The sequence below is a fragment of the Podarcis filfolensis genome (genome assembly GCF_964270895.1).
Source record: "Podarcis filfolensis genome assembly, chromosome: 6".
Taxonomy (NCBI): domain Eukaryota; kingdom Metazoa; phylum Chordata; class Lepidosauria; order Squamata; family Lacertidae; genus Podarcis; species Podarcis filfolensis.
Window position 1 is genome coordinate 30,458,341 of NC_139609.1, and position 24,038 is coordinate 30,482,378.

At 41.2% G+C, this 24,038-nt stretch overlaps 1 protein-coding gene across 1 annotated transcript in view; it reads left to right on the forward strand.

Moving 5' to 3' along the window:
• The window catches only part of COL24A1 (collagen type XXIV alpha 1 chain), a 168,085-nt gene extending 144,224 nt beyond the window's left edge, over positions 1–23,861 (forward strand). The window contains exons 46-60 of the mRNA XM_083620538.1: positions 2,457–2,510; positions 3,675–3,782; positions 5,848–5,955; positions 7,966–8,073; positions 8,163–8,216; positions 8,684–8,746; positions 9,966–10,019; positions 10,526–10,561; positions 14,808–14,843; positions 14,935–14,961; positions 16,730–16,795; positions 17,998–18,166; positions 18,949–19,058; positions 20,400–20,615; positions 22,734–23,861. Coding sequence (XP_083476664.1) covers positions 2,457–2,510; positions 3,675–3,782; positions 5,848–5,955; positions 7,966–8,073; positions 8,163–8,216; positions 8,684–8,746; positions 9,966–10,019; positions 10,526–10,561; positions 14,808–14,843; positions 14,935–14,961; positions 16,730–16,795; positions 17,998–18,166; positions 18,949–19,058; positions 20,400–20,615; positions 22,734–22,880 — 1,356 coding nt within the window. The 3' untranslated portion in view covers positions 22,881–23,861. The remainder of the gene's footprint in view (positions 1–2,456; positions 2,511–3,674; positions 3,783–5,847; positions 5,956–7,965; positions 8,074–8,162; positions 8,217–8,683; positions 8,747–9,965; positions 10,020–10,525; positions 10,562–14,807; positions 14,844–14,934; positions 14,962–16,729; positions 16,796–17,997; positions 18,167–18,948; positions 19,059–20,399; positions 20,616–22,733) is intronic.
• Positions 23,862–24,038: the final 177 nt, after the last annotated feature.

Consider the following 24,038-nt stretch of genomic DNA (forward strand, 5'->3'; position numbering starts at 1 on the left):
TTGTGACTTTAAAAGTAAACTCAGGAAGCCAGATCTGAATAAGCATTTGGGCTGATAAAGGCCATCATCAAAAGAACCACACAACAAACTCTGCATACCTTGCAGAACTTTTGCCTTGTCTGGTTTTTACCAGCAGTTCCCCCTTCCTCTGCCCTCCAGCACATTTGGAAATAAGGTTAATTTCAAGAGCAGTGATGTGGCATTTGGGGGCTGCTACTCTTGGGCACGGGGAGTTTGCTATCCCACTGAACATGCACGAGATCCATAGGAGCTCTCTGGATTCTGGCCATGGTACAAATCCATTTGAACTCATTTGTAAAGAAGGTCCAGCACATACATGTTTGGCGTAATGTGTATTGGGCAAGTCCCAGAGCGCCAAGTATAAATGTTCCACTTCTGAATAATACTTTGAATTGAGGCTACAGTGAAAGCTGCCAAAGAAATGCTATGTTCTGCCACAGAGTGACTTTTAATATGTTTTTAAAGGATTACATAAGGAACGGCTTTTAATATCCCCATTGCACCTTCATACTTCCACTTTCCACCAAGTCTTGCTGCAATAAAGTTGTTTTCTGAAGGGTATGTGATAATCTGTGACTCAAAGCAAAACCACATTTTATTAACTTGCATATCTCAGTAGTTCTGTAAAGCCTACACTGTGATCACAAGCCGCTTTGGCAGGGTGTGCGTAATATAGAACCCCAAATCCACAGCCTCTTTGGGCTTCTTTCAAACTTTCTATGATGTCCCTTAGGCTGAAATTTTATATCAGAGTTTTATTCCTAAAAATAGTTTTAACAACCAGAAGCCTAGTGAAAAATGCACATCTTAAGACTGCAGTTAAATCTGTGTCCATAACTTGAACCATACTGTGCTGCTAATTTCTGCAAAATGCATCACGTAGAACAGGAATCCAAATAATAAATGAACTGCTTTTCTTTCACATGGACTCCAAATTGGTAACAAATGTAAAATTGTGTAGGAGGGTTCATATCCAGTGTTCATAAGAGCCTACTTGATCTGGTTAATAGCCCATCTAGTCCAGCACCCTGTTCTCCCAGTGGCCTATGGAAAACCTGCAAGCGAGACCCAAGCACAAGAGTACTCTCCAGTGACTGGTATTCAGAAACATTAGTTCCTCCAACTATGGCTCATAGCCATGGATAGACTTCTCCTCCATTAATTTGTCTAATCCTTTTTTTAAAGCCGTCTAGGTTGGTTGACATCCCTGCCTCCTGTGAGAGCAAGTTCCATGGTTTATAAACTTGGTTCAGCAAACCTTGCAAATTCCTCCTTCCTCTTATCAGTGCAGCCACGAAGAAGAGATAGGAGCATTTGCTTCTTTTTTAAAAAAAACCAAAAAACTGCAGATTTGCATTTAACCCAAAGTTAACCATTGCAGTGTTTTATTGAAACAAATCATTTTCTTAATCTCTGGTTTTAAAGTTGGCTTGTTCCATCAAACCCTAGTTAATATTAACCACAGTTTGTTGGGTTCAGATGACCCAGCAAACTGTGGCCAGTCAAAAATGGAAGCAGAAGCTTGCAAACTCACAGCCATGAGGCTCACCTAGGTTTGTCCTTAGAATGCACTGGGGTTTAGCATTACCTCCAAAGCAGGGAGGGACATGTGTATAATTCTGTTTCCCCCTCTATAAACATACACACAGATTTAGAAATGAGATTGTGTGACCCAGCCCAGCACGCTTTATCTTCTGTTTATGGATATTGCATTTTTAACGTTGGGCGGGCAGCAGGTGTGATTCAAAAGACAATGATGCATAATAATATAGCTTACATTTATAACAAAGAAGCTGCTGTAGAAATTAATGATCGTTAAGTAAAATGATATTGTCCTGGTTCAGACTGAATGAGCCATGATTTCAGCCCTGGTTAGTAAGCAGATATTGAACCAGTTTTCCTGACTTGGATCTCTTATCTCTTAAAATAAGAACTCTTATTTTATGCAGTCTTAAGCACTACTGAAGCAGTATGTATTCTGGCGGGGGCACAATCTGTTCTTGGGCTAATATAGAGCAGTTAAAAGCTGAAAGTACTCCAGTGATGTTTCATTTATTAATAGGAAATACCACAAATCCTATAAATAGGAGACTTTTTTAAAAAACAAAAACAAAATCCATTCTAACTGACCTGTGAGCGACGTGGATGCAATTCTGTCCAGCCCATTCATTCTTTCTCATAAATGACATGTTGCTGAAACAGAAAAACCTCGGGGAAATGATAATGTGCTTTTGTGAATGAATGTGGTGCTTTGGCAGATTTTGTACTCAAGTAGAAAGAATATCCAGCCGGTTTATGATCTTAGATTCCCCTGAAACTGAAGTGATTCTTGTGTTCTTTGACCCCAGTGCTAGATAATAAATATGCTCCTAGCTTCTATTCTGCTTTTATGTTTCATTGGCTTTGTCAGTGAACACATGTTTTGAAATTTCTAGGGTCCCACTGGGAAAAAAGGAATGAGTGGTCAAGCTGGGAAACCTGGGATGTCTGTAAGTAAGCAAAATGTTTTATTAATCACACACTAGATTTCAGGTATCAGGTACACACCGCAAATGCAAGTATCCCTATAATGGGAAGTTTTAAGTGTTTGACATTTTATTATGTTTTTATATGTGTTGGAAGTCACCCAGAGTGGCTGGGGAAACTCAGTCAGATGGGTGGGGTATAAAAAGAAGAGGAAGAAGAAGGCAATGACATGTAGCGATGAAAAACAGCTAATCAGATGGAATTATATTCACTAACATGCAAAGTAGAAAAATTGGTATAAATTGTAACATGTACATATTTCACCTTTATATCTCAGTTCTATGCATGTTTACTTGGACTGTGCTTAATGGGGATTTCTGTCTAGTTAGTGTTTTGGGGATTGCAGTCTAATAGAGCATTATAAAGCCACACTTCATAAAGTCTCTATTGTAGTCCTAGACATGCCTACAAAGGCTTTTTTCCCTGCCCCTGCAATTTTTCCTGCAAAAGCCCACTCTTTATCACTGAATCGGAACAAATGGCAGTTAAGGTTTCCCTCAAATTGCCGTTTGCTCTGATTCAGTGGTAAAGTGCAGGAAAAACACTAGGGCCCAAATTTTTTTTTAGCATGCTTGGACACAGTGCTTTAAAGCATGAACCTGTTCCTAGATACAAAAGGAAGCCCTATGATTTCAATGGTGATTTGTAATGAAACCCACAAGTGGGGCGGGAGGGGGGAGATCTCCCTGGCACATTTTCAAGTACACCCCCCCCCCCGGAAAGTCCTCTAATATAGATCTTTCCTCTTTTCTGATTTTTTCCATAGTTGCATAGTTGTGTACAACATGTTTGTTCTTCTGCTACGGCAGCTGAATGGCCTGGATGGAAAGAGTGGTTGTAGTTGTTCTTGCTAGGTGTTGCACTTTAGCAGTCCTACTGCTTAAAAAAAAGGCATTAGCCAGTATTATTTCCCTAAAACAAAAGAAGGAAAATCCAGAATATAAAGTGTCTCCATCCAGAGAGGAAGCATACCTAAAAACAAATTAAAGTTGTCTGCTCTCAAACTTAAGTAACTTTCTCTTAAGTAACTGTACTTTTTTTAATTGTGTAAAATCATGTTTAGCATAGCTTAGTTGCAAATAGTCTGCTGTTCAGGGCTGTCCTAATACATCTCAAATTTATTTCAGGGTATGCCTGGTCCTTTGGGTCAAAAGGGTGTACAAGGCTATCCTGGACCAGAGGGCATTCTTGGGAATCCTGGAAAGGCTGGCTTACCTGGACAACAGGGCCTTCCTGTGAGTAGTACTTGCGTGGTTGTTTTCCACTTGAAAAGGTCTTTAAATATTCTCAGTGCACCTGTAAGCAAGAACCATATGGAAGAAGGGAATTCCATAATTTCCTCCTGCCCTGTTGCCACCTCTCCCTGAGGGCCAGCAGCACTTGTTTGAGAAGTAGCTACATCATTTGTTTGCCAGTATGGTTCTTGTTCCATGCCATTGTGGTGTAGGCCCAACTATGTCTCCACCCTCATTGTTCTGCCCGGACACTGAGGTCCAGTGCCGAGGGCCTTCTGGCGGTTCCCTCGCTACGAGAAGCCAAGTTACAGGGAACCAGGCAGAGGGCCTTCTCGGTAGTGGCACCCGCCCTGTGGAACGCCCTCCCACCAGATGTCAAAGAGAAAACAACTACCAGACTTTTAGAATACATCTGAAGGCAGCCTTGTTGTAATAATAATAATAATAATAAATTAATAATAATAATAATAATAATAATAATAATAATAATAATAATAATTTATTGTTTATACCCCGCCCATTTGGCTGAGTTTCCCCAGCCACTCTGGGCGGCTTCCAATCGAGTGTTAAAAACAATACAGCATTAAATATTAAAAAACCTCCCTAAACAGGGCTGCCTTGAGATGTCTTTTAAAGATGAGATAGCTACTTATTTCCTTCACATCTGAAGGGAGGGCATTCCACAGGGCGGGTGCCACTACTGAGAAGGCCCTCTGTCTGGTTCCTTGTAACCTCACTTCTCGCAGTGAGGGAACCGCCAGAAGGCCCTCGGTGCTGGATCTCAGTGTCCGGGCAGAATGATGGGGGTGGAGACGCTCCTACAGGTATACCGGGAAGCTTTTAATGTTTAATAGGTTATTGTATTTTAGTATTCTATTGGAAGCCTCCCAGAGTGGCTGGGGAAACCCAGCCAGATGGGCGGGGTATAAATAATAAATTATTATTATATTATATTATTATGCAGAAGCATCTCACATCCTGCAATGGGAACATATTAATCAGATTCGGCCACCTTTCTGCACAACCTTAGTGGGTTTTTTTTCTGCAATAGCAAATCAGTTCCAGGAGCCCCAGTCTGTTTTAGGTGCAAAAGACACAGAGCTTCTGTAGCTTCACAACACTTGGATAGCTCAGCTGGTTAGAGCATGCTGGTGATAATGTCCGGGTTGCAGGTTTAATCCCCGTATGGGACAGTTGCATATTCCTGCATATTTGCAACCCACTTTTCATCAACAGAGATACCAGGGTGGGATACAACTGCTGAAACACCACTTTCTATGTATGCAGGAACTCTGGCCGATTTTATACCCGATCACCCTAGTCTGCTTTGATTTAGGGCCTTATTTCTCTAAGTCATTGGGGGTTGCGAACTTAGTGCTTATTTATGAAATGTTAAAAGTTAATTTCTAAGTAACAGTGTTTTTCAATAGACAGCATGTTCTCATTTTAAATAGTATTGTTAATATCACCATCATTTAATCACTTTTCCGAGCACAATTCAAAGTGTTGGTGCTGATGGAGCATCTCCACCCCCATTGTTCAGCCCAGACACTGAGGCCCAGCTCCAGGGGCCTTGTGGTGGTACCCTCCTTGCGAGAAGAGAGGTTACAGGGAACCAGGCAGAGGGCCTTTTTGATAGTGGCACCCGCCCTGTGGAATGCCCTCCCATTAGGTGTCAAAGAAATATCTGACTTTCAGAAGACATCTGAAGGCACCCCTGTTTAGGGAAGTTTTTAATGTTTGATGTTTTATGATGTTTTTAATATTCTGTTGGGAGCTGCCCAGAGTGGCTGGAGAAACCCAGCCAGATGGGCAGGGTATAATAATAATAATAATAATAATAATAATAATAATAATAATAATAAATACCATAATTATTTAGATAACAATTTATAGGATGCCATCATTGTACTGATGTTGTGTAAGAGTGTGCATGCAGATAGATGTATGAAGGTGTGTGTAACGAGCATGGCTACTTTGAAGAAACAAAAGCATGTGTTTGGCATATTGCTTAAGAAAAATAGAACCAGTGGTTGATGTGACTATGTATAACTTGCTTGTCAAGGGTAACAGAGGAAGCGTGGGACTAGCTGGACTGGCAGGATATCCTGGAACTCAGGGACCAAAGGGGTTACCAGGTATGCCAGGAAACACTGGACCACCAGGACTAAAGGTACTTCGAATGGGGAGCTTCTCAAGCCAGCTGGCACTGTGTTTGAAATCTTTCTGCCCGCTCATTCGGAAGTAATCTCAAAGGCAGAACTGCAGCTTCTACCAAAGCTTACGCACCTGGTATTGTGGAAGTATGCTCCTTCCCTCTCTGAAAATGCATGTATGTGAGCTGCCTTAAAACAAAAGGGTTTTTCTTATAGGGCTTCCCATTTATTTATTTTTAGGCTCTTTACAAACTTTTGCATTTTATAGGATCACAAAGGCGACCTGTGAAATTTGAAAGCCCTAATTAGTCTAGGAGTGGTACAGGCATTTCTTCAGCTCCAGTGCAAACTGAGCTATCTCTCTGAATTTACTTCAGGAGCAAGACAAGGCTTTTTGAAAGGGTGAAAAAAAAGAGGGGGGGGGGAGAGCATTTAATTTCCCAGTGGTTTGGAAAGAAAGATAGGCACAGCCTGCTCTCTGTACCGAAGGGAAGGCCAATTAGTTTGTACTAACTGCCTTGAAAGAGACTGCTTTCTGTTTTTATGATAAGTGAATCAAGCTTAAAGCGAACTACTGGAGAGGGGAGGGGGTAATTATAGCTGTCATTATAATTGCATTTGTTAATACTGTGGAGGAATGTGGGGTTGTCAGTTTATTGGTTGCTATATTGCCAGCTAGGAGCACATTAAAACAGCAGAGTAACCCTAGCTCCCTGCTTAGGGGATTCATGGAACTTTGGATCCTTTGGACTGAATGGCACCACTGCTCCCCACCCTGAAACGCCCCATATCAGGGTTCTTTGCTGGCTTCCATCAGCGGCAGAAAACCCAACAGTGTTTGCTTCCCATATAAGGGTCTCTGCAGCAGTGAAGCCCACCCAGTTCCCCAGGCCAGAGGCATGTCGATTCCACCACATCCCAACCCCCTCCAGCAGTAAAGATCAAGCTGGGGTTGGTGGGAAGGGATATTCCTACTGAGTTTACATGCCTGGTAGACTGGGTATTAGGGTGTTCTTCTTCCAGGTTTGAAAGAAGGAGTTTTTATTTTATTTCAGCAGCGTTGGCTTTGCTTCTATGAACACACAATGCAAGAAGTCTCACCATTCAGTCTAAATTAGCTGATAATTTTTTGCTTTTTTTCAAAATTCACCAACAGAAAACGAGGGGCCAAAATTAATGACATCACACAAGCAACAACAGATGCCCGCCACCATTGCCAAGATCAGGCTGATAAGCTGATAACGTATTCAAATCCTAAGCACAGTTTTGAAATAATCCTTTAATCGCTGAACCTCAGTATCAGGGTGAATTCCTGTCAGGAGTAAGCATGGACCAATGGTACCAAATAGTATGGGAAACAGCCTTACTAGAAAAATTAACCAATAAACTGACACAGGGACAAATAGAAGAAGATGCCTTCACCCCGGTATGGCTCCCCTTTATCACATACACAGCCTAACAAGACAATGACAAAAATCCACCAACAGCATACAAATCAATATGGCTAACCTGATCCAAAACACCCACCCACCCCACTCACACATGAAAACAAAGATCACCACAGCCAATCACAAATGAACAGCCACACCCTAGGCCAACCCCAACCTCTCTCACCACCAAAGGAACACAAGTGAACAGCAGAGAACCTGCACAAGCAACGCTGACACAAAACCCCACATATATTAAGTAAAATAGAAATATCGCCACCCCACCCCCACTCACCTCTCCCCCCTCCACCTCTTTCCCCCTATTCTTCCTAATGTCTCAACAAATGAAACCGATTTGTTGTTGTTGTTTTTAAAAAAAGTGTTACGTGGAAAAAAATATGAGAGAGAGAGAGAGACATTGCACATACCTTTGTAAATCAAAAAAATCTTTAATAGAAATACATTTTTTTAAAAAAGAATCAGGGTGAATTCTGCATCAGCAATCATTATTTATGATTTCTTCATGAAGAAATTCCAAGGCACCGTATGCTTCTCCTGTATAAGAATAATAATGAATGCATACTTTCCCTCTTGTTGCAGGGTGAACAAGGGCTTCGGGGTCATCCAGGAAAGCAAGGTAAAAGAGGTCATCCTGGGACCCAAGGCGATCAAGGCCCCCCGGGAGATCCTGGCCTCAAGGGTCATGCTGTATGTACCGCCTGTTGTATGTAAAACAATTCTTAGTACCATTCAGGTGCAGTTTCATATATTAATCTTCCTATCTGCTATTATTCCAGGGACAATCTGGAGATCATGGCTTGATGGGATTTCAGGGATTCCCAGGTCCAAAGGTATGTGCTCACTTTGAGCCCAGTCCCAAAGCTAAGCATCTTTACATCCCATTAAATGGGAAATAGTTAAACATGTCCTTAAACCTCGCATTGGAGTGAATGGAACTAACACGTTCTTAAACTTTGTGTGGCTGGATCATGTCCTTTTTTAAAAGCTGAACTGTAAGCCATCTGTCGTGCATGAAAGATCTTCAGCGAGCACTTCTTAATTGCCCTGAGATTGGAGAGCAAAGGAAATAATATTTCACTTTATGAAATAACTACAGTAATTTGACTGGAAGTGCATTGTCTGTTGAGGCTTTTTCACTGTATCAGAGATCTAAAGAAGAAGATTGCAGTACATAACATTTCATATTTTATATTAGTTTCACTTTCATTTACTTTAGCTTTTTCTTTTTTTAGACAAATGCTTTTTTAAAAAGTGTATCAGATGTACTATGACTAAGCTTTTTCTTTTCATTTTTTAGGGTCCCGAAGGTGACCTTGGTTTAATTGGAATTTTGGGACCTAAAGGCCCAGTAGGACAAATAGTAAGTGATTCGGTCTATTAATAAACTTACTGTTCACTGTTCAATCTAACTGACATCTCTGCAGTTCCCATGGGTTTATAGTGAAAACTCAGGCCACTTCCCTCTTATGCCAGCAGATAAGTAGGAACAACTGAATTTGAGGACAGGTGGCCCAGAGCAGAATTTGTGAGAGTTGTACTTAACACCTTGGTTGACCCTGCTTGAGGCAGGGTCAGGTGACCTGCTTCTGACAGCAAATTGGGGGGTTACCAAGGGAGAGTAGCACATTGCCAGTTATATACTTTAATCCTAATCACCATGGAGGCAAAATTTGCTTTTCTGCGAGATTTAATGAATTAATCAGCACCATTGAAGCTTTAACCATAGATAATCCTGTTCCCCCACACAATCCCCAGCAATTAACTAGCCATAACATTTCAGAACTTGCCGAATGGATCGCTGTGCAATCTGCACAAGCATACCAGTTAAGGATCACTTTTATCTTATTACAAGTAATGGTATTGTTTGTCTGTTAAGCTGAAAATTATGTCACATATAGATAGGGCTCTTAGGGATGCGGGTGGCGCTGTGGGTTAAACCACAGAGCCTAGGACTTGCTGATCAGAAGGTCGCAGCTCGAATCCCTGCGACGGGGTGAGCTACCGTTGCTTGGTCCCTGCTCCTGCCAACCTAGCAGTTCGAAAGCACGCCAAAAAGTGCAAGTAGATAAATAGGTACCACTCCGGCAGGAAGGTAAACGGCGTTTCCGTGCGCTGCTCTGGTTCGCCAGAAGCGGCTTAGTCATGCTGGCCACATGACCCAGAAGCTGTACGCCGGCTCCCTCGGCCAATAAAGCGAGATGAACACCGCAACCCCAGAGTTGGCCACGACTGGACCTAATGGTTGGGGGTCCCTTTACCTTTACCTAGATAGGGCTCTTAGATACACAGCAGAGGTCAAGTTCCTTTCAGTATTCAGGTGTTCAGAAATGCATGTTCAGAAATACAATAGATTTGGTGTGCAAATGAAAGGGATGCAAACTTACCTTGTCTATTTGCCCTTCTTATATCAAGAAACAGAACTGGCCTTCTTTGAACATGAATTTAATCTCATATCATTTCACTATTGTTTAATTTTCACCGGGCACGCAATTGTATGTTCTTTAAATAGTCAAATGTCACACAGCACAGTACTGTCGTTCATTTATTGCTCCGAAAATTTATTTGCATTTTGTTTTTAGGGAAACATTGGCCCTGTTGGTAATGAAGGCATCATAGGTCCAGCAGGCAAACCTGTAAGTGCTTGGTCTTTCCCAGCATTGCTTTTCATCGCATGAAGGTTTCCACACTTTGAACAAGAAATAGATGAGAACTCTTTTGCATTGTAACATGCATGCAAGATAAAAGACTTGTTTTGTAGACAAGAACACAAGAGCACTGATTTCCCTTAATAATCCAACCTTTGCCAACCTGATGTCCTCTGGACAGCCCCAGCCTAAATGGACAACAGCAAGGGATGATGGGAGTTGTAGTCCAAAACATCTGGAGGGCGCACCAGGTTGGCAAGGGCTGCTATAATCCGTAAGTATTGCTGCTCGGTTAGTTCAGGTGGTATTGAGCCATTCCAATATATCTGCACAAATGTTATGCATAAGTGAAATAAAGTTAGATATCCTTCTGTTCTGTAGAAATGAATGGTTTGTTCACAGTGTAAAACACATTGAAATAAATGGTTTCTGTGTGACTATAATTCACTGTCTTTGGGGGTTTTTAAGATGACATGTATTTCTTTTAATTTCAGGGACCCAGGGGTGAAAAGGGATCCAGAGGCGAAATGGTATGTGAAACTAAAGTTTGTAATGTTAAAACTAGGGTAGGATTCACAATATATGGGACACGGCATGTTTGGGGGTGATTTCTGCCCCACCCACATCCTGCAAAAGTACCAAGTTGGGGGGAGGGATCATAACTTCCTTACTAATTCCTTGTTTTCAAGAAGTTGTGGGCTGTGTTTATCTGCATCTTTCCAGCTGCTCAAGTGAAAGAAATCTATGCACTTACAGTGAGTCAGATCTCCAGCCTGTCTGGTTCAGTATTCTCCACACTGATCGGCCATAGCCTTCTAGGGTTTTAGGCAAGGCTCTTACCTGGATGCCACAAATTGAACCTGAGAATTTTGCGTGCAAAGGATATACAGTGGTACTTCTGGCTGCGAACGGGATCCGTTCCGGAGCCCCGTTTGCAACATGAGCAGAACACAACCCACGTCTGCGCATGTGTGGGTTGTGATTTGCTGCTTCTGCACATGCGCGTGACATCATTTTGAGCGTATGCACATGCGCAAGCAGCGAAACCCGGAAGTAACCCTTTCCGGTACTTCCGGGTTGCCACGGGATGCAACCTGAAAAGACGTAACCTGAACCGAACATAACAAGAGGTATGACTGTACTCTACCACTCACCTACAGTGCTTCCTGCAACATCATGATTACATAGCTTCTGGGGACAGAAGTGCAAGTGGTAGATAGATGTGCCTCTGCGTAACTAGGAATTGTAGAATGTCACCAGAAACATTAGTTATGCTTGCAGCTGCAGTGTAGTAATATGGGCTTTTTGTTGAGAGCGTCTTTAGGTGACGCCTGTTAATACGTTCACAGAATGGTAGCTAAGTCAAGCAGCCAGCAGCACTCGGACTAATCCTGAACTCTGTTGTCACTGCAGTGACTTGAGTGATGATCAGGACCAGCCCAACTTTAAAAGCAACCCGTGAAATTCAAGATTTGTTCAGGGGTCTTGAGACACTTATCTCGGATCATAGCATAGATGACTAGAGCAGCAAAATGTCTTGGGCCAACCCTGGTCAAGCGACCTTATTGAGATTTATTTTAGTACTAAGGGATGGAGCAACATAGGCCAGAGAGTACAGACTTTTTCCTTTCTCAGAAATGTCATCTTCAACGCCAAATCCTTGCAGCTCAATCTTACTTAAGAGCAAAGGAATTATCAGAGACCTTTTGGAACCATGGTACATCCCAATGTCTTTCCCATATAAGAACCCGCAGTAGTCTGGTCCTAATAACTTTCAAGTTCGTGGGTAACCTTCAAAACAATCACTGGTTTCTGTGATCGTTATTGTTTGCGTTTTCGGCAGCAGACATGTTCCATGCATGGTTACCAGAAGTAAATTCTTCTGTGTTCTTGATATTTTTATGGATGTTCAGTGTCCGAAGATGCTCCTCCTCCTCTTATTTTTTGCCTGATAGTCTACTTTGCTGTCACATAAACACATCTTCCTGTTAATGGATCTTTCCAGGGCGTTTCAGTGGAAAATAGGCGTCTCTGTGTCATTTAAGTACTCTTTTTGCCTTTGAAATTGTGCACTGCTGGCAATTAGCAATTTCCTTCCATCACGAATTCATTGCGTGAGCCACTTGTCAGAAAAGGGGAATGCGACTGTTGGCAGCACAAAGCAATTAGCTTTGCCTTTACAGCCAGGGTGAAAGTTCTATTTCCATGTATTTTCACAGACATCAAATAATTTTCATTCAGCTGTGTACTGAGTCTGAACACATTCCTTTGAAGCACAGGAAACTGTTGGCATCCTTCCTAGATGCCCGATTACTTTTAACACAGAATAGTATTAGGATTTCTGAGCAGAGCAATTAAAAACAATAAATAAGAAATGGGTAGCCTTCTTTTCCTATGAATAAACAAGAAGTCAAAAGTATACTGTGTTTCCTGGAAACAATATTTTTTGTCAGTTCAGTACTGACAAGGAGAGTGTACAGCAAAAAATATGCAGTGCAGAAACAGCAAGATCATGCTTTTCTGAGTTTCAGGATTATAGTCTTCTGCTCACATTTTGCGGGGGGACGGGGACCAAGTACATCAATAGTCAGAAAATAGTAACTGATTCTGAAAAGGCTGGATACAAGGATGAGGGGAACAAACTATAATGGAGGTCCCAAGAGTTCTATAAGAGGTATAATATATCTCAAACCTATCTCTCTTCTTCTCAGAAAGTCAGGCTGCATACACAATATACATTTAAAACATACATTTGACTTCCTCCAAATAATCTTGGGAACTATAGTTAACCTCCTTGCAGAGCTACAGTTCCCAGCACCCCTAACAAGCTACAATTCCCATGATTCTTTAGGGGAAAGTCATGTTCTTTACATTTATGCTGCTTACTCAGCATCACATAGCTATCCTGTTCTGGACCTGTGGAAGAGCCTGCAAAGCAAAGCTATGGCAGTTATTCTTCTCTTGAGTTCAGTGGCATTGCAAGGCCAGAGGAAAGGCCCTATTGCTGCCACCTACTGACCTGCAGTATTGTGGTTTTATTGTTTTAATTTTATTAAATATTCTCTGTGGTTTTTGTTTTATGGTTTGTATCTATGTCTGGAGAGCACAGAGACTGCAGCCAACTGCTGTGCTGCATCCTGGGTGGTCCTACCCAATAATAGGGTTGGACAGACCAGAAATGAGACCGCAGAGTGACACTGAGGCTTCTGAAGCCTTGCGATGCTTGTACAGACAATCATTTTTGGGTTTCTGCAGCGTAAACAGTGAGGCAGAGCAGATAAGGGAAACTGGTGTAGCAGGGAAGGCGATAGATAAACAGAGAAAATAAGACTGACAGAGGAGGAAGAGAAAAGGGGGAGACTTGAGGGGAAGTATCAAAGAACTGTAGAATTGGAAGGGACCCCAAGAGTCATCTAGTTTAACCCCCTGCTATGCAAGAATTTCAGCTAAAGTATCTAGGGGTCTTAGTATGGACCACAAGTTTAACATTAAAGTGTGGTGCTGATGACGCCAAGGTTTCAGGTTTGGGACAGGTATGGAACAGCTGCATATTTCTGCATTGCAGGAGATTGAATTAGATGATTCTCAGGGTCCCTTCCAACTCTACAATTCTATGGTTTTATGAGCCAACAGTGTGATACAGCAGCAAAAAACAACTAATGCTATTCCAGGCTCCATCAACTGACATATAGTGTCCCAAACAAGGGAAGTCATAGTCCTGCTCTATTCTGTGTTGGTCTGGCCACACTTGAAATACTGTGTCCAATTCTGGGCACCACAGTCTAAGAAAGATATTGACAAGCTGGAACGTGTGCAGAGGAGGGCAACCAAGATGATCTTGGTCTTGGTCTGGAAACCAAGCCTTTTGAGGAACAGTTGAAGGGATTGGGTATGTTTAGCCTGGAAAACTGGTTGAACAGTGTTCTCGACGCTACCAGCATGAGTTTGACTAAACTGCGGGAGGCAGTGGAAGACAGAAGTGCCTGGCGTGCTCTGGTCCATGGGGTCACGAAGAGTCGGACACGACTAAACCACAATGGCCTGGAAAACAGGAGAGTGAGATGAGATATGACAGTCATCTTCCAATATCTGTCTCCGGGAAGATGGAGCAAGCTGGTTTTCTCCTGCACTGGAGGCTAGGACCCAAACCAATGGATTCAATCCATCCCATGGCACAGCATGTAGACATTATATGGGGAGGTGTTGCTTCTCTATATGACATGCTTATTTAATTTTCTGAAAAACACACACAGTGTACATTATACATGACTAATAAATTAATAATACAAATTTTAATAAATGATATTTTTTTGACTAATGGGTTGGCTGGTCGAAAAACACGCAGAATTGCTTGCTCGTGAGATGCTTTAAATCCTTTATTAAACCATTTTAAAATGCTAAATGCACCCACAGTATTCACAGGGGGGTAGGACTGGATAAACAGAGAACTTCAATAATTGAGTCGTGTTGGGCTGACACCTTTGACAGAAAGCTTACTCAGTTTTTTAAAAGTACACAGACTCGCCTTAAAAAGTACACAGCAACTCAGGCAAATGGTCTACAGTGCACTAAGAAATCTTTGTGTAGATCATAACTAGTAGAGAATAGCCTTTGTCGTCCTGGTGCATTTTACAGCTTGTTTAATATATGCATTAAACATGTCAGTCTTCTTTGTAAACTGCATTTCATTCCAAGGTGGTATATAGAGATTTATTTTACTTTTTTTAAAAAAGAAAAACTTTATTTCATGCATTTTTATCATCTCTTTTTACTCAGGGACCTCAAGGATCACGAGGCCATCCAGGTCCACCTGTAAGTGAATATACATTATTTTAAAGTTAGCATAGCTGCATAATTATATGAACCACTCTGATATGGTGTTCCCCTCTCTCCCACCTTTTAGGGTCCACCAGGGCCACCTGGTCCAAGAGTAAGTTGGATATGTTTTCTATGATGGTTTCAGCATTGAATTGTAAAAGAGTTGGGGCACTATCCTCTAGAACTTTTGTAGTCACTATTAAGAAGGGGTGGTGGTATTAGTTGGTTGTTGTTGTAAGATTTATATACCGTCCTTCATTAAAAGATCTCAGGGTGGTTGACCAGATAAAAATACAGATAAAACACAAATAAATAGTTTAAAAAAACAAAATACCCCCCAAAACACATTTAAAGGGCTGTAGAATATTAATCACCCAAAGGCCTGGTACTGCAAATGCCAGACAAACTTTCCCTGGGGAGAGGGATGTATTTTGTGTTCTCGGTTTTGTATTTTTTATGTTGCAAACCGCCCTGTGATCTTCGGATGAAGGGCTGTATACAAATTTAATAAATAATAAGAACAATGAATGGGAGGTGGACAAGAGTAACCATGCCCAGCCGCCATCCTTTTCAATGGAGCATGCCTAGGAGGAGATTCTGGAGGACTCTGCCCACTGAGCAGGGGCAATGCAGTGTAGTTGGAGGTTTGAATCCCCGCAACAGAGTGAGCTCCTGTTGCTCTGTCCCAGCCCCTGCCAACCTAGCAGTTCAAAAGCACATTGGTGTGAGTAGATAAGTAGGTACCACTGCAGCAGGAAGGTAAACGGTGTTTCCGTGTGCTCTGGCTTCTGTCAGGGTGTTCCATTGTGCCAGAAGTGGTTTAGTCACACTGGCCACATGACCCGGAAAGCTGTCTGTGGACAAATGCCGGCTCCCTCGGCCTGAAAGCAGAGATGAGCGCCACAACCCCATAGTTGCCTTTAACTGGACTTAACCATCCAGGGGTCCTTTACCTTTTTTTTTTTACCTTTCTCCTCCTAGGCATGTTTACTTTCGTGGGGCTGCATTTAGGATTGCAGCCTCAAGCCGCATCAGGGCTTAGAAAGGTTTGCCTTTCACTTGGTTCATGTTCTGTGTATAAGCAATTTATTGAGTCTTTATAAAATATTACACATCATGCTGTTCCTAGGGATCCTTCCTCAAAGGCAATATCTGACTAAGCCATGCTAAGGATAGATCCATTGAAGCCAATGGATTTAAGTGAATCATGGCTGACTTAAGTCAATTTCATTTGCTCCGAGTATTGCGGAAGTGTGTCCACCCAAAGTATTTCATGCTTTTAAAAAACCCTTCTCCCTTCCTTGCCACGTTTTGCTCTTTTTAACCAATATCCACTAGTCCTCAGTCACAACTTCACCACAAGCCTTAATGTGTGATTTATGGCAGTTCCCTGCATTGCAAGGCACAAACCACCTTGAAGCATAGAAATGGCAATTGTAGGAATTGCAAGCAAGCCTGGAAGATTATAGTAAAATTAGCACACTCTCTGCACTCCCTCCCCCAAAGAGCCATCTATTTTTTTTATAATATTTTTAAATTAGTTTTCAATTACAGTCAAATGATAGCCTCATTATAACAATTTCTAATACAATTATTAATACCAGTCGTTCAAATACCAAATTATATAATTTAGATAAAGTGGCATGCTAGATTTGCTGGTTTGATGATTTTCTTTATTCCTGCATTCCAAAATCTTTTTAATTTGAATTGCATTCCGGTCATAATAATAATCCCTTTTACAACAACAGCAATATTAATACTCTTTGGCAATAAGTATTTTAATTATGTGGCAGGAGCCAAAGAATGTGCGTAATTAATTTATGATGTTCTGATGGTTTGTTTGTTATGCTGCTGATATTAAAATGTTTGATTATATACAGAAGCAGATTGACATCAGTGTTGCTATTCAAGCCTTGATTGATTCCAATACTGCATTACAGATGGAGGTAAAAATATTTGCATGTTTAGCTTGTCACATGTATACATGTTATAAAAGTCGCTTCACTGATAAGCTGTATGTCTTCACAAATATTTAATTCACCACACATTTACAAATATCATACTACTTGGCAGGGGCGGGAATAATGAGGGGGAAACTGTACATATAAACACCGCAGAATATAGAGAATAAGTTTTGCAGCTGAGTCTTTGAGACCATTGGCCTTAATGCTCAGAACGTTATGCAATAGCGGTCTGCTTAATTGGAAACACATTATATGAATGAAGTATTGTGTTTTTTGTGAGGCTGCAACTTGAGATATGCACACAGCGCAAAGTGTAATTTATAAAATGTACTGATGGATTTTCTTCGGACCTTACCACTCCATCAGAACTTGTTTCGTCGCTGCCATTCATGTAATAAATGTGCTTGTGGGGTCAGTCATCGTTGTAGGGGGCTGAAATGGTGTTCTTCTGCAGAGAGTTCCCAGTTTGTCAGAAATCAGACCACAAGGTACAGTTACTGGGAAACGCTGTTCTTCCAAACACGTCCACACCATTACGATCGCTGTGTGAAATAGTTAAATAAATATCTCAACCTCTGTGCCTGTGTCATTCCTCAGCCATTTGATGGTTGTTGTTTTTAATTCAACAACTTTACTTTAAGGGACAAAGCACCCATCTAACCTTTGAAGAAGTGGTGGTTTCTTTCCCTTCTTCATTTCACAATTCTTATTGTCCTCTCTAGGATAGGAATGCAAATCTGCATTATTAATGTTATTATTCTTTTCCTTGAAAGGGAAAGCAGTATTCCTATTTACTGCAGCAGCAGCATCCAGTCTCTTGTTTCCTTCCATGCACCATTATGTATGGGAAGGATCTCATACTATTGCCTTAGAATAGTGATTAGCTATTTTGTCTTTCAAAGACAAAAATGTCATTGGGGTATACTTGTTTGGATTTTTTTGGGGGTAGCATGTGTAGATTTTCTGCATATATGAATCACTTTCACTTAAAAATTTAAATTCCCTCTTTATTACGTATCTTTTACCTCAGTGTAACTTTCAGTATCTCACGTGAATATGTTGCCCTTTCAGTTGAAAATCCAGCTTTATGATCCAGTTTGCCATTTGGCCCTGTCTCAGTACTAAGGCATTTTTTTGGTGATGCCATAAAATGTCAATTGTTGTTGTTTTTTTCCCCTTGGCAGAGCTACCAAAACACTGAAGTAACATTACTGGATCACAGTGCCGAGATATTCAAAACATTACATTACCTTAGCAATTTACTGCACAGTATTAAGAACCCTCTGGGAACTCGAGATAACCCAGCACGTATCTGCAGGGATTTGCTTAACTGTGAACGTAAGGTGTCTGATGGTAAGTCCCCACCCCCCATTGTTATTAATTGCTCTGAAATGAATCCTAATCATATCTGTAGCAACTGTACACAATCTACAGTGCAGTTGGTTTTGGGTTTAATTCAGCTATCTGGGCATTTTTGGCCAGTTTGAGGTACTGTTTCTAGGTTGGATGGTGACTATGGTTGGAGAGCCAGTGTGGTGTAGTGGTTAAGAGTGGTGGACTCATAATCTGGTGAACTGGGTTTGATTCCCTGCTCCTCCACATGCAGCTGCTGGGTGACCTTGGGCCAGTCACACTTCTCTGAAGTCTCTCAGCCCCACTCACCTCACAGAGTGTTTGTTGTGGGGGAGGAAGGGAAAGGAGAATGTTAGCCGCTTTGAGACTCCTTAGAGTAGTGATAAAGCTGGATATCAAATCCAAACTCCTCCTCCTCCTCCTCCTCCTCCTCCTCTTCTTCTTCTTCTTCTTCTTCTTCTCACACTCCTTGAGTGTTCTCTTTAGTCTCCTATCGCTGCTGTAGGATTCGGCTAGCATAAACATATCACCAAGAGAAAAGTTACTCTCGCTACTCTCACAAGATGGTTGTACAATCCTTTGGCTGTTGTCACTATGGAGCGAATTTTAAAAAGGAGTAAAAAGTGTAAAACACTTTGTTACACCTTTTCCCACTTCTGGATTTCTCCGTTGAACATATTTGAGCCTAAACTCGCACCTATTTCCCCCCCTCCCTCTCCATCTTGGAAACTGGAAACATAAGGAAAATTCTATTTTCTTTCCTAATTTTCCTCAACTGGTAGGAAAATACTGGATTGATCCGAATATTGGATGTCCTTCTGATGCCATTGAGGTTTTCTGCAACTTCAGCGCTGGTGGCCAGACATGCTTATCACCTGTCTCTGTAACTAAGGTATATTGTTCTCTTCTGAAAGACCCACAGTACAGTCTTTTGGATTCCACTTATGCCTTTTTTTTAACGAAACCTCACTGTACGCACCTAAGAACAGGAAAATACCCCGATAGTCTTTGTTAGCACTGGATGAGATAGTTTTCTGAAAATCAGTAAACTTCAACTCCACATTAGGGCCAATGAATATTTGCAATATATACTTAGGAAGCTGCCGTGCAGAGTCAGACCATCGGTTCCACTTGCTCAATATCGTTGTCTGCACTGACCGGCAGGCAGCTTTCCAGGGTTTCAGGCAGTACGTCTTTCTCACCCCTATCAAGAGATGCTAGGAATTGAACTTGGGCTCTTCTGCATTCAAGGCAGATGCTGTACCACTGAGCTACAGCCCGTCCCCAAAAGAGGGTGCTTTGCAGCTGAGAAGGGGCAGGAGAAATGTGTGTTTAACCATCCCCCATCAGCTGCTTTTCTCCATGCAGGGTTGCAGGCTCATGTTTGCAAGATTAATCAGGTTCAGAACCCTAGCAAAGGGAGGAGGGAGAAGTTGGTTCAATCAGCAGTGAACTCTTAGGCTAATGTTATACGTAGCTGCAGTGAAGTGTTAGTTCAGTCATCAATTACGGGCTTGTTCCTTAGGCTGGATGTCCAAAAATAAAAGGGAAAAAAAAAAGGTATTTCTGAGTGACTGCATGATAGTAAGCTCCACTTACCGTCATATCCAGCAGTCGTAACATTGAAATGCAAGTGGTTAATTTGAGTTCTCAAGTTCTCAGAAGACAAAACTCTTTTCTTACTGATAAAATGACAGTTATCACACAGTAATTTCTGTTGTTCGATGTGGCACTGTACCCTGGCTCCCGGAACATTTGGTGGATTTAATGGAAAATTTGAAAAAACAAGAACAGGAGTGTCTTAAAATGCTGTTACACCCTGGGACGTAGACTAATGTAAAAGACCATGTTGTACACAGCTGAAGAAACATTGGAAAACACTAGCAAAGTGTCATATGGGAGTGACATATGGAAGAGCAGGCATTGCTTCAAAGAATGTCGTCTTCTTTTCCCCCCATTAACATTATGAACTGCACACTGTCATCTTCCTCCTCATATTTATGTAGTGCAAGTTTTCTGTAAGGAGGACATATTTCTGTGGAGAGCGGTATGCATGTTTTGTCTAAATAGTTTACATTAGCAGATTAAATGGCAATAGTTTGTTATACCAGTGGAAAGAAATGTTTATGAAGCCTTTGTAAAGGTATGTCTAAATTGCATGGGATCACTGTGCTTTTGTGGCTATAAAGTGCAATCTGACTTTCTGCACTAACGTGTGTTTTTGTTAAAACAGTTGGAGTTTGGCACTGGAAAAGTGCAGATGAACTTCCTTCATTTACTGAGTTCAGAAGCAATCCATACCATCACAGTCCACTGTCTAAACACCCCGGTGTGGGGAACCAATGACCTACGTGCTCAGAGGCCCTCCGTCAGCTTCAAAGGATGGAATGGCCAAATGTTTGAAGCAAATGCTCCACTTGAACCAAAAGTGCTTCTAGATGAATGCATGGTAAGCCATCTGCTTGCATTGTTAAAATTTGCAGCGAAAGTATTTAGTTTGAATTAATACAGATGAGAGTTGAAATTCTGGACATTTACTTTACCCACGACTGTTAACATTTAAGATTTTACTTCAGAGATTCTTATTTCTTAAGGATACCAACACAGAGACACACCTAGCACTCATGCAAAATCCAAACGTACGTCTCTCCCAAAGTTGCATGCAGCTGTAGTGCTTAGCATCAGACTCCATGTAACCACAGAGTTGCTAGCCTTGGTGTTCTTAATTACTCACTGGGCAGGTTACAACATTTCTATCAAACTGTATTTAGAAGCTTCTGCTAGGGAGAAAGCAATAGTGCTTCATAGGATGATAAGGAGGGATGTGGACGCCGAGAGCCCTTCTGCAACAGTGCACAAGTGCCACAAATCCCTCTGTCTGCACTACTGGTACCCATGCCAAAGATAGGTCACCCATGTCCTAAATCAGAGTTTTCCAAACTTGGGTCTCCAGCTGTTTTTGGACTACAATTCCCAACATCCTTGACCACTGGTTCTGTTCGCTAGGGATGATGGGAGTTGTAGTCCAAAAACAGTTGGGAGACTCAAGTTTGGGAAACACTGTCCTAAACGGATGACAGAACTCAAAAAGTCAGAATGTTTCGGACTATTTGATGAAAACTTGAAAGAGCTCCTTTCCGCTCCCAATCGCTATTGAATTTATGAGCAAGATGTTGCAATCCAAATACTTCATGTTTTTTTATTTGCGAAGGCCAAGAAGTATCCATTTACACATGATCTGGTCTTGTCATCATTTGCTCTCCCTGACCTCAAAGAGCAGAATAAATGTCAGCATGACAAACCCTTAAAGAACTGGAAGCTGTGCAAAGTAGGTGCTAAAATGCTATCAAATCAGCATTTTCCATTTGGTTAGTTTTCTAGCTCTTTCCGCTCACAGCTACTAAACATATTATGTACTATATTTATATTCTACCCTTGAGCCAAACAGCTCAGGTTAGTCTACACAAGGGCATCCCATTTTATTCTCATAATAGTCCTGTGAGGTGGGATTGAATGATAATGTGTTAGTCCAGTGTCAATAAATTTAGTAAGTACAAAGGAATCTGAAAACAGATTTCTGCAGTTCCCCAATCTATCCACTAAAACTGGCTCTTTATGAAACTGTGGTGAATGCAGGCTGGAAATATATGATAAAGGTGGTGCTGTGAAGTTACTGAAAAGTGCAGTTTTTCTGTGAGATTCTCTGAGATCCTGCAGAATTTCACAGATGCCTGTCTGCAGGGACTTCACTTTTCAATGGCTTCCACTGTGCTCACATCTTTGACTGGTTGGGCAAATACAAAAATTGCAAACTTCCAAAGCCCTCGTCAACCCAAGACACTGTTGTTGTTTTTTTGATATATTTATAGATTGCACAAAGTTTTGATTCAAACGTTATCAATCCTGAAGTGTGTACTAAGATGTAGCTTTTAATTTATTCATAACCTTTTTTTAAAAGAGCATTTTTAGAACTGAGCATGTTACACAAAAAGCTCACTTTCCAAATCCTTCCTGGATTTTCTCCATGGTGCTGTTTTCCACACAACATTAAGAAAGCATAAAACAGGGGTCAGCAAACTTTTTCAGCAGGGGGCCGGTCCACTGTCCCTCAGACCTTGGGGGGGGGGCGGACTATATTTTGAAGAACAAAAAAATGAACGAATTCCTATGCCCCACAAATAACCCAGAGGTGTATTTTAAATAAAAGCACACATTCTACTCATGTAAAAACACCAGGCAGGCCCCACAAATAACCCAGAGATGCATTTTAAATAAAAGGAGATTCTACTCATGTAAAAGTACGCTGATTCCCGGACCATCCGCGGGCCAGATTTAGAAGGCGATTGGGCCAGATCCGGCCCCCCGGGCCTTAGTTTGCCTACCCATGTCATAAAATAATGTACCAAATCCTGAACACATTAATATACAAGACCAAGTGTAATGAATAAATAATTGTCCTTCGTTATTGTTTTTCTCTCAAAGGCCTAGGAATATTAAAATAAAAAAAACAGCATAGGGGCTGATTGTTAATGTGTGTTAATTAACACTCTTGTTATATGCATTGCAGATTCAAGATGGCAGCTGGCATAAAACCCAGTTCCTTTTTCACACTCAAGACACCACTCAGCTTCCAGTTGTTCAAGTGCAGAAATTTCCTCATCTCAAACAAGGACAACAGCGTTACATAGAAAGTGGCCCGGTGTGTTTTCTCTAGACTTCTGAATGGAGTGGAGTTTCTCACATGGAATTGCTGCAAGTAGTGGTTTAAAAAAAAAACTGCAGAAGAAATATAAAGAAAAACGTTGGTGCTTTCTAAATGAATCTCAGGAAGAAAAAGACTTCCTCCTAAGAAGGAGATATTGCTCTTAAATAAAGAAGAAGAAGAAGAGAGAGACCTTGACAACCTTAATAAAGTATTTAATTTTCCATTGGTGCTTTTTATATTATTCGCTGGAACTGAAAACACTACATATATCTGGAAATTCTTCAGAAAACCCAGTGTTTTTTAACCTTCGTAACAGCATTGTCCCGGGACACCTTAAGGAAAGATAGAGGCATGCAGTACTAGGAGCAACTCTGGCTAACGCTCCCTAATGTGCAATAGCTTGTATTATAATTGTATGACAATGAGTTATGCCACCGTAAAACAAATGGTTCCCTTAGACACTTAAGTTGTATTACAGTCCTTTGTGGACACAGACATCTTAACAGATGATACACTACCTCTTATGTGTTTCCTGTTTGTGTTGCCTGGTGCTCTCTGTACAACTCAAAAGTCTTTGTGGCCTTGGTCAAGATTATTTGGATCATTTTTTTATTACTTTTTTTTTAGACTGTATGTGCTGGTTGCATTCATTGTAAAATTGTGTCTTTAAAAAAATATTTGGTCACATACTTCATTATGAGTGAAAACATTATTTATGTGAAAACCTTGTTTAAAATGTTTAAAATGTCTGTAGACATGGAAATGGTACATGAGGCAGAACAGTATCTGGTGCTTATAAGAAGAACAGGATTTTGTAGTTGTAGGACGACTACACACAGTAGTCTTTTAAGAAGTTTTTGGACTGCAGTTAAAGATTTTATCTATCAAAGGCCATCTACAATGATGTATTGTGTAAATATTTTGTAACTTGTTGAAAATGTTAATACAGCATATATTTAAATGGCTGCTATTAAATTATAATAATCTTAATTACTTCAGCCTCAGGGGCATTCTATCCCAGTAATGTTATACTGTTTCACATATATATTTATTTCAGCCCAAATATTTTGTGGCTCAGGACCGCAATACCTCAAGGACCACCTCTTCCCATATGAACCGACCCAGACGTTGTGGTCATCATCTGAGGCCCTCCTTCGTGTGCCGCCT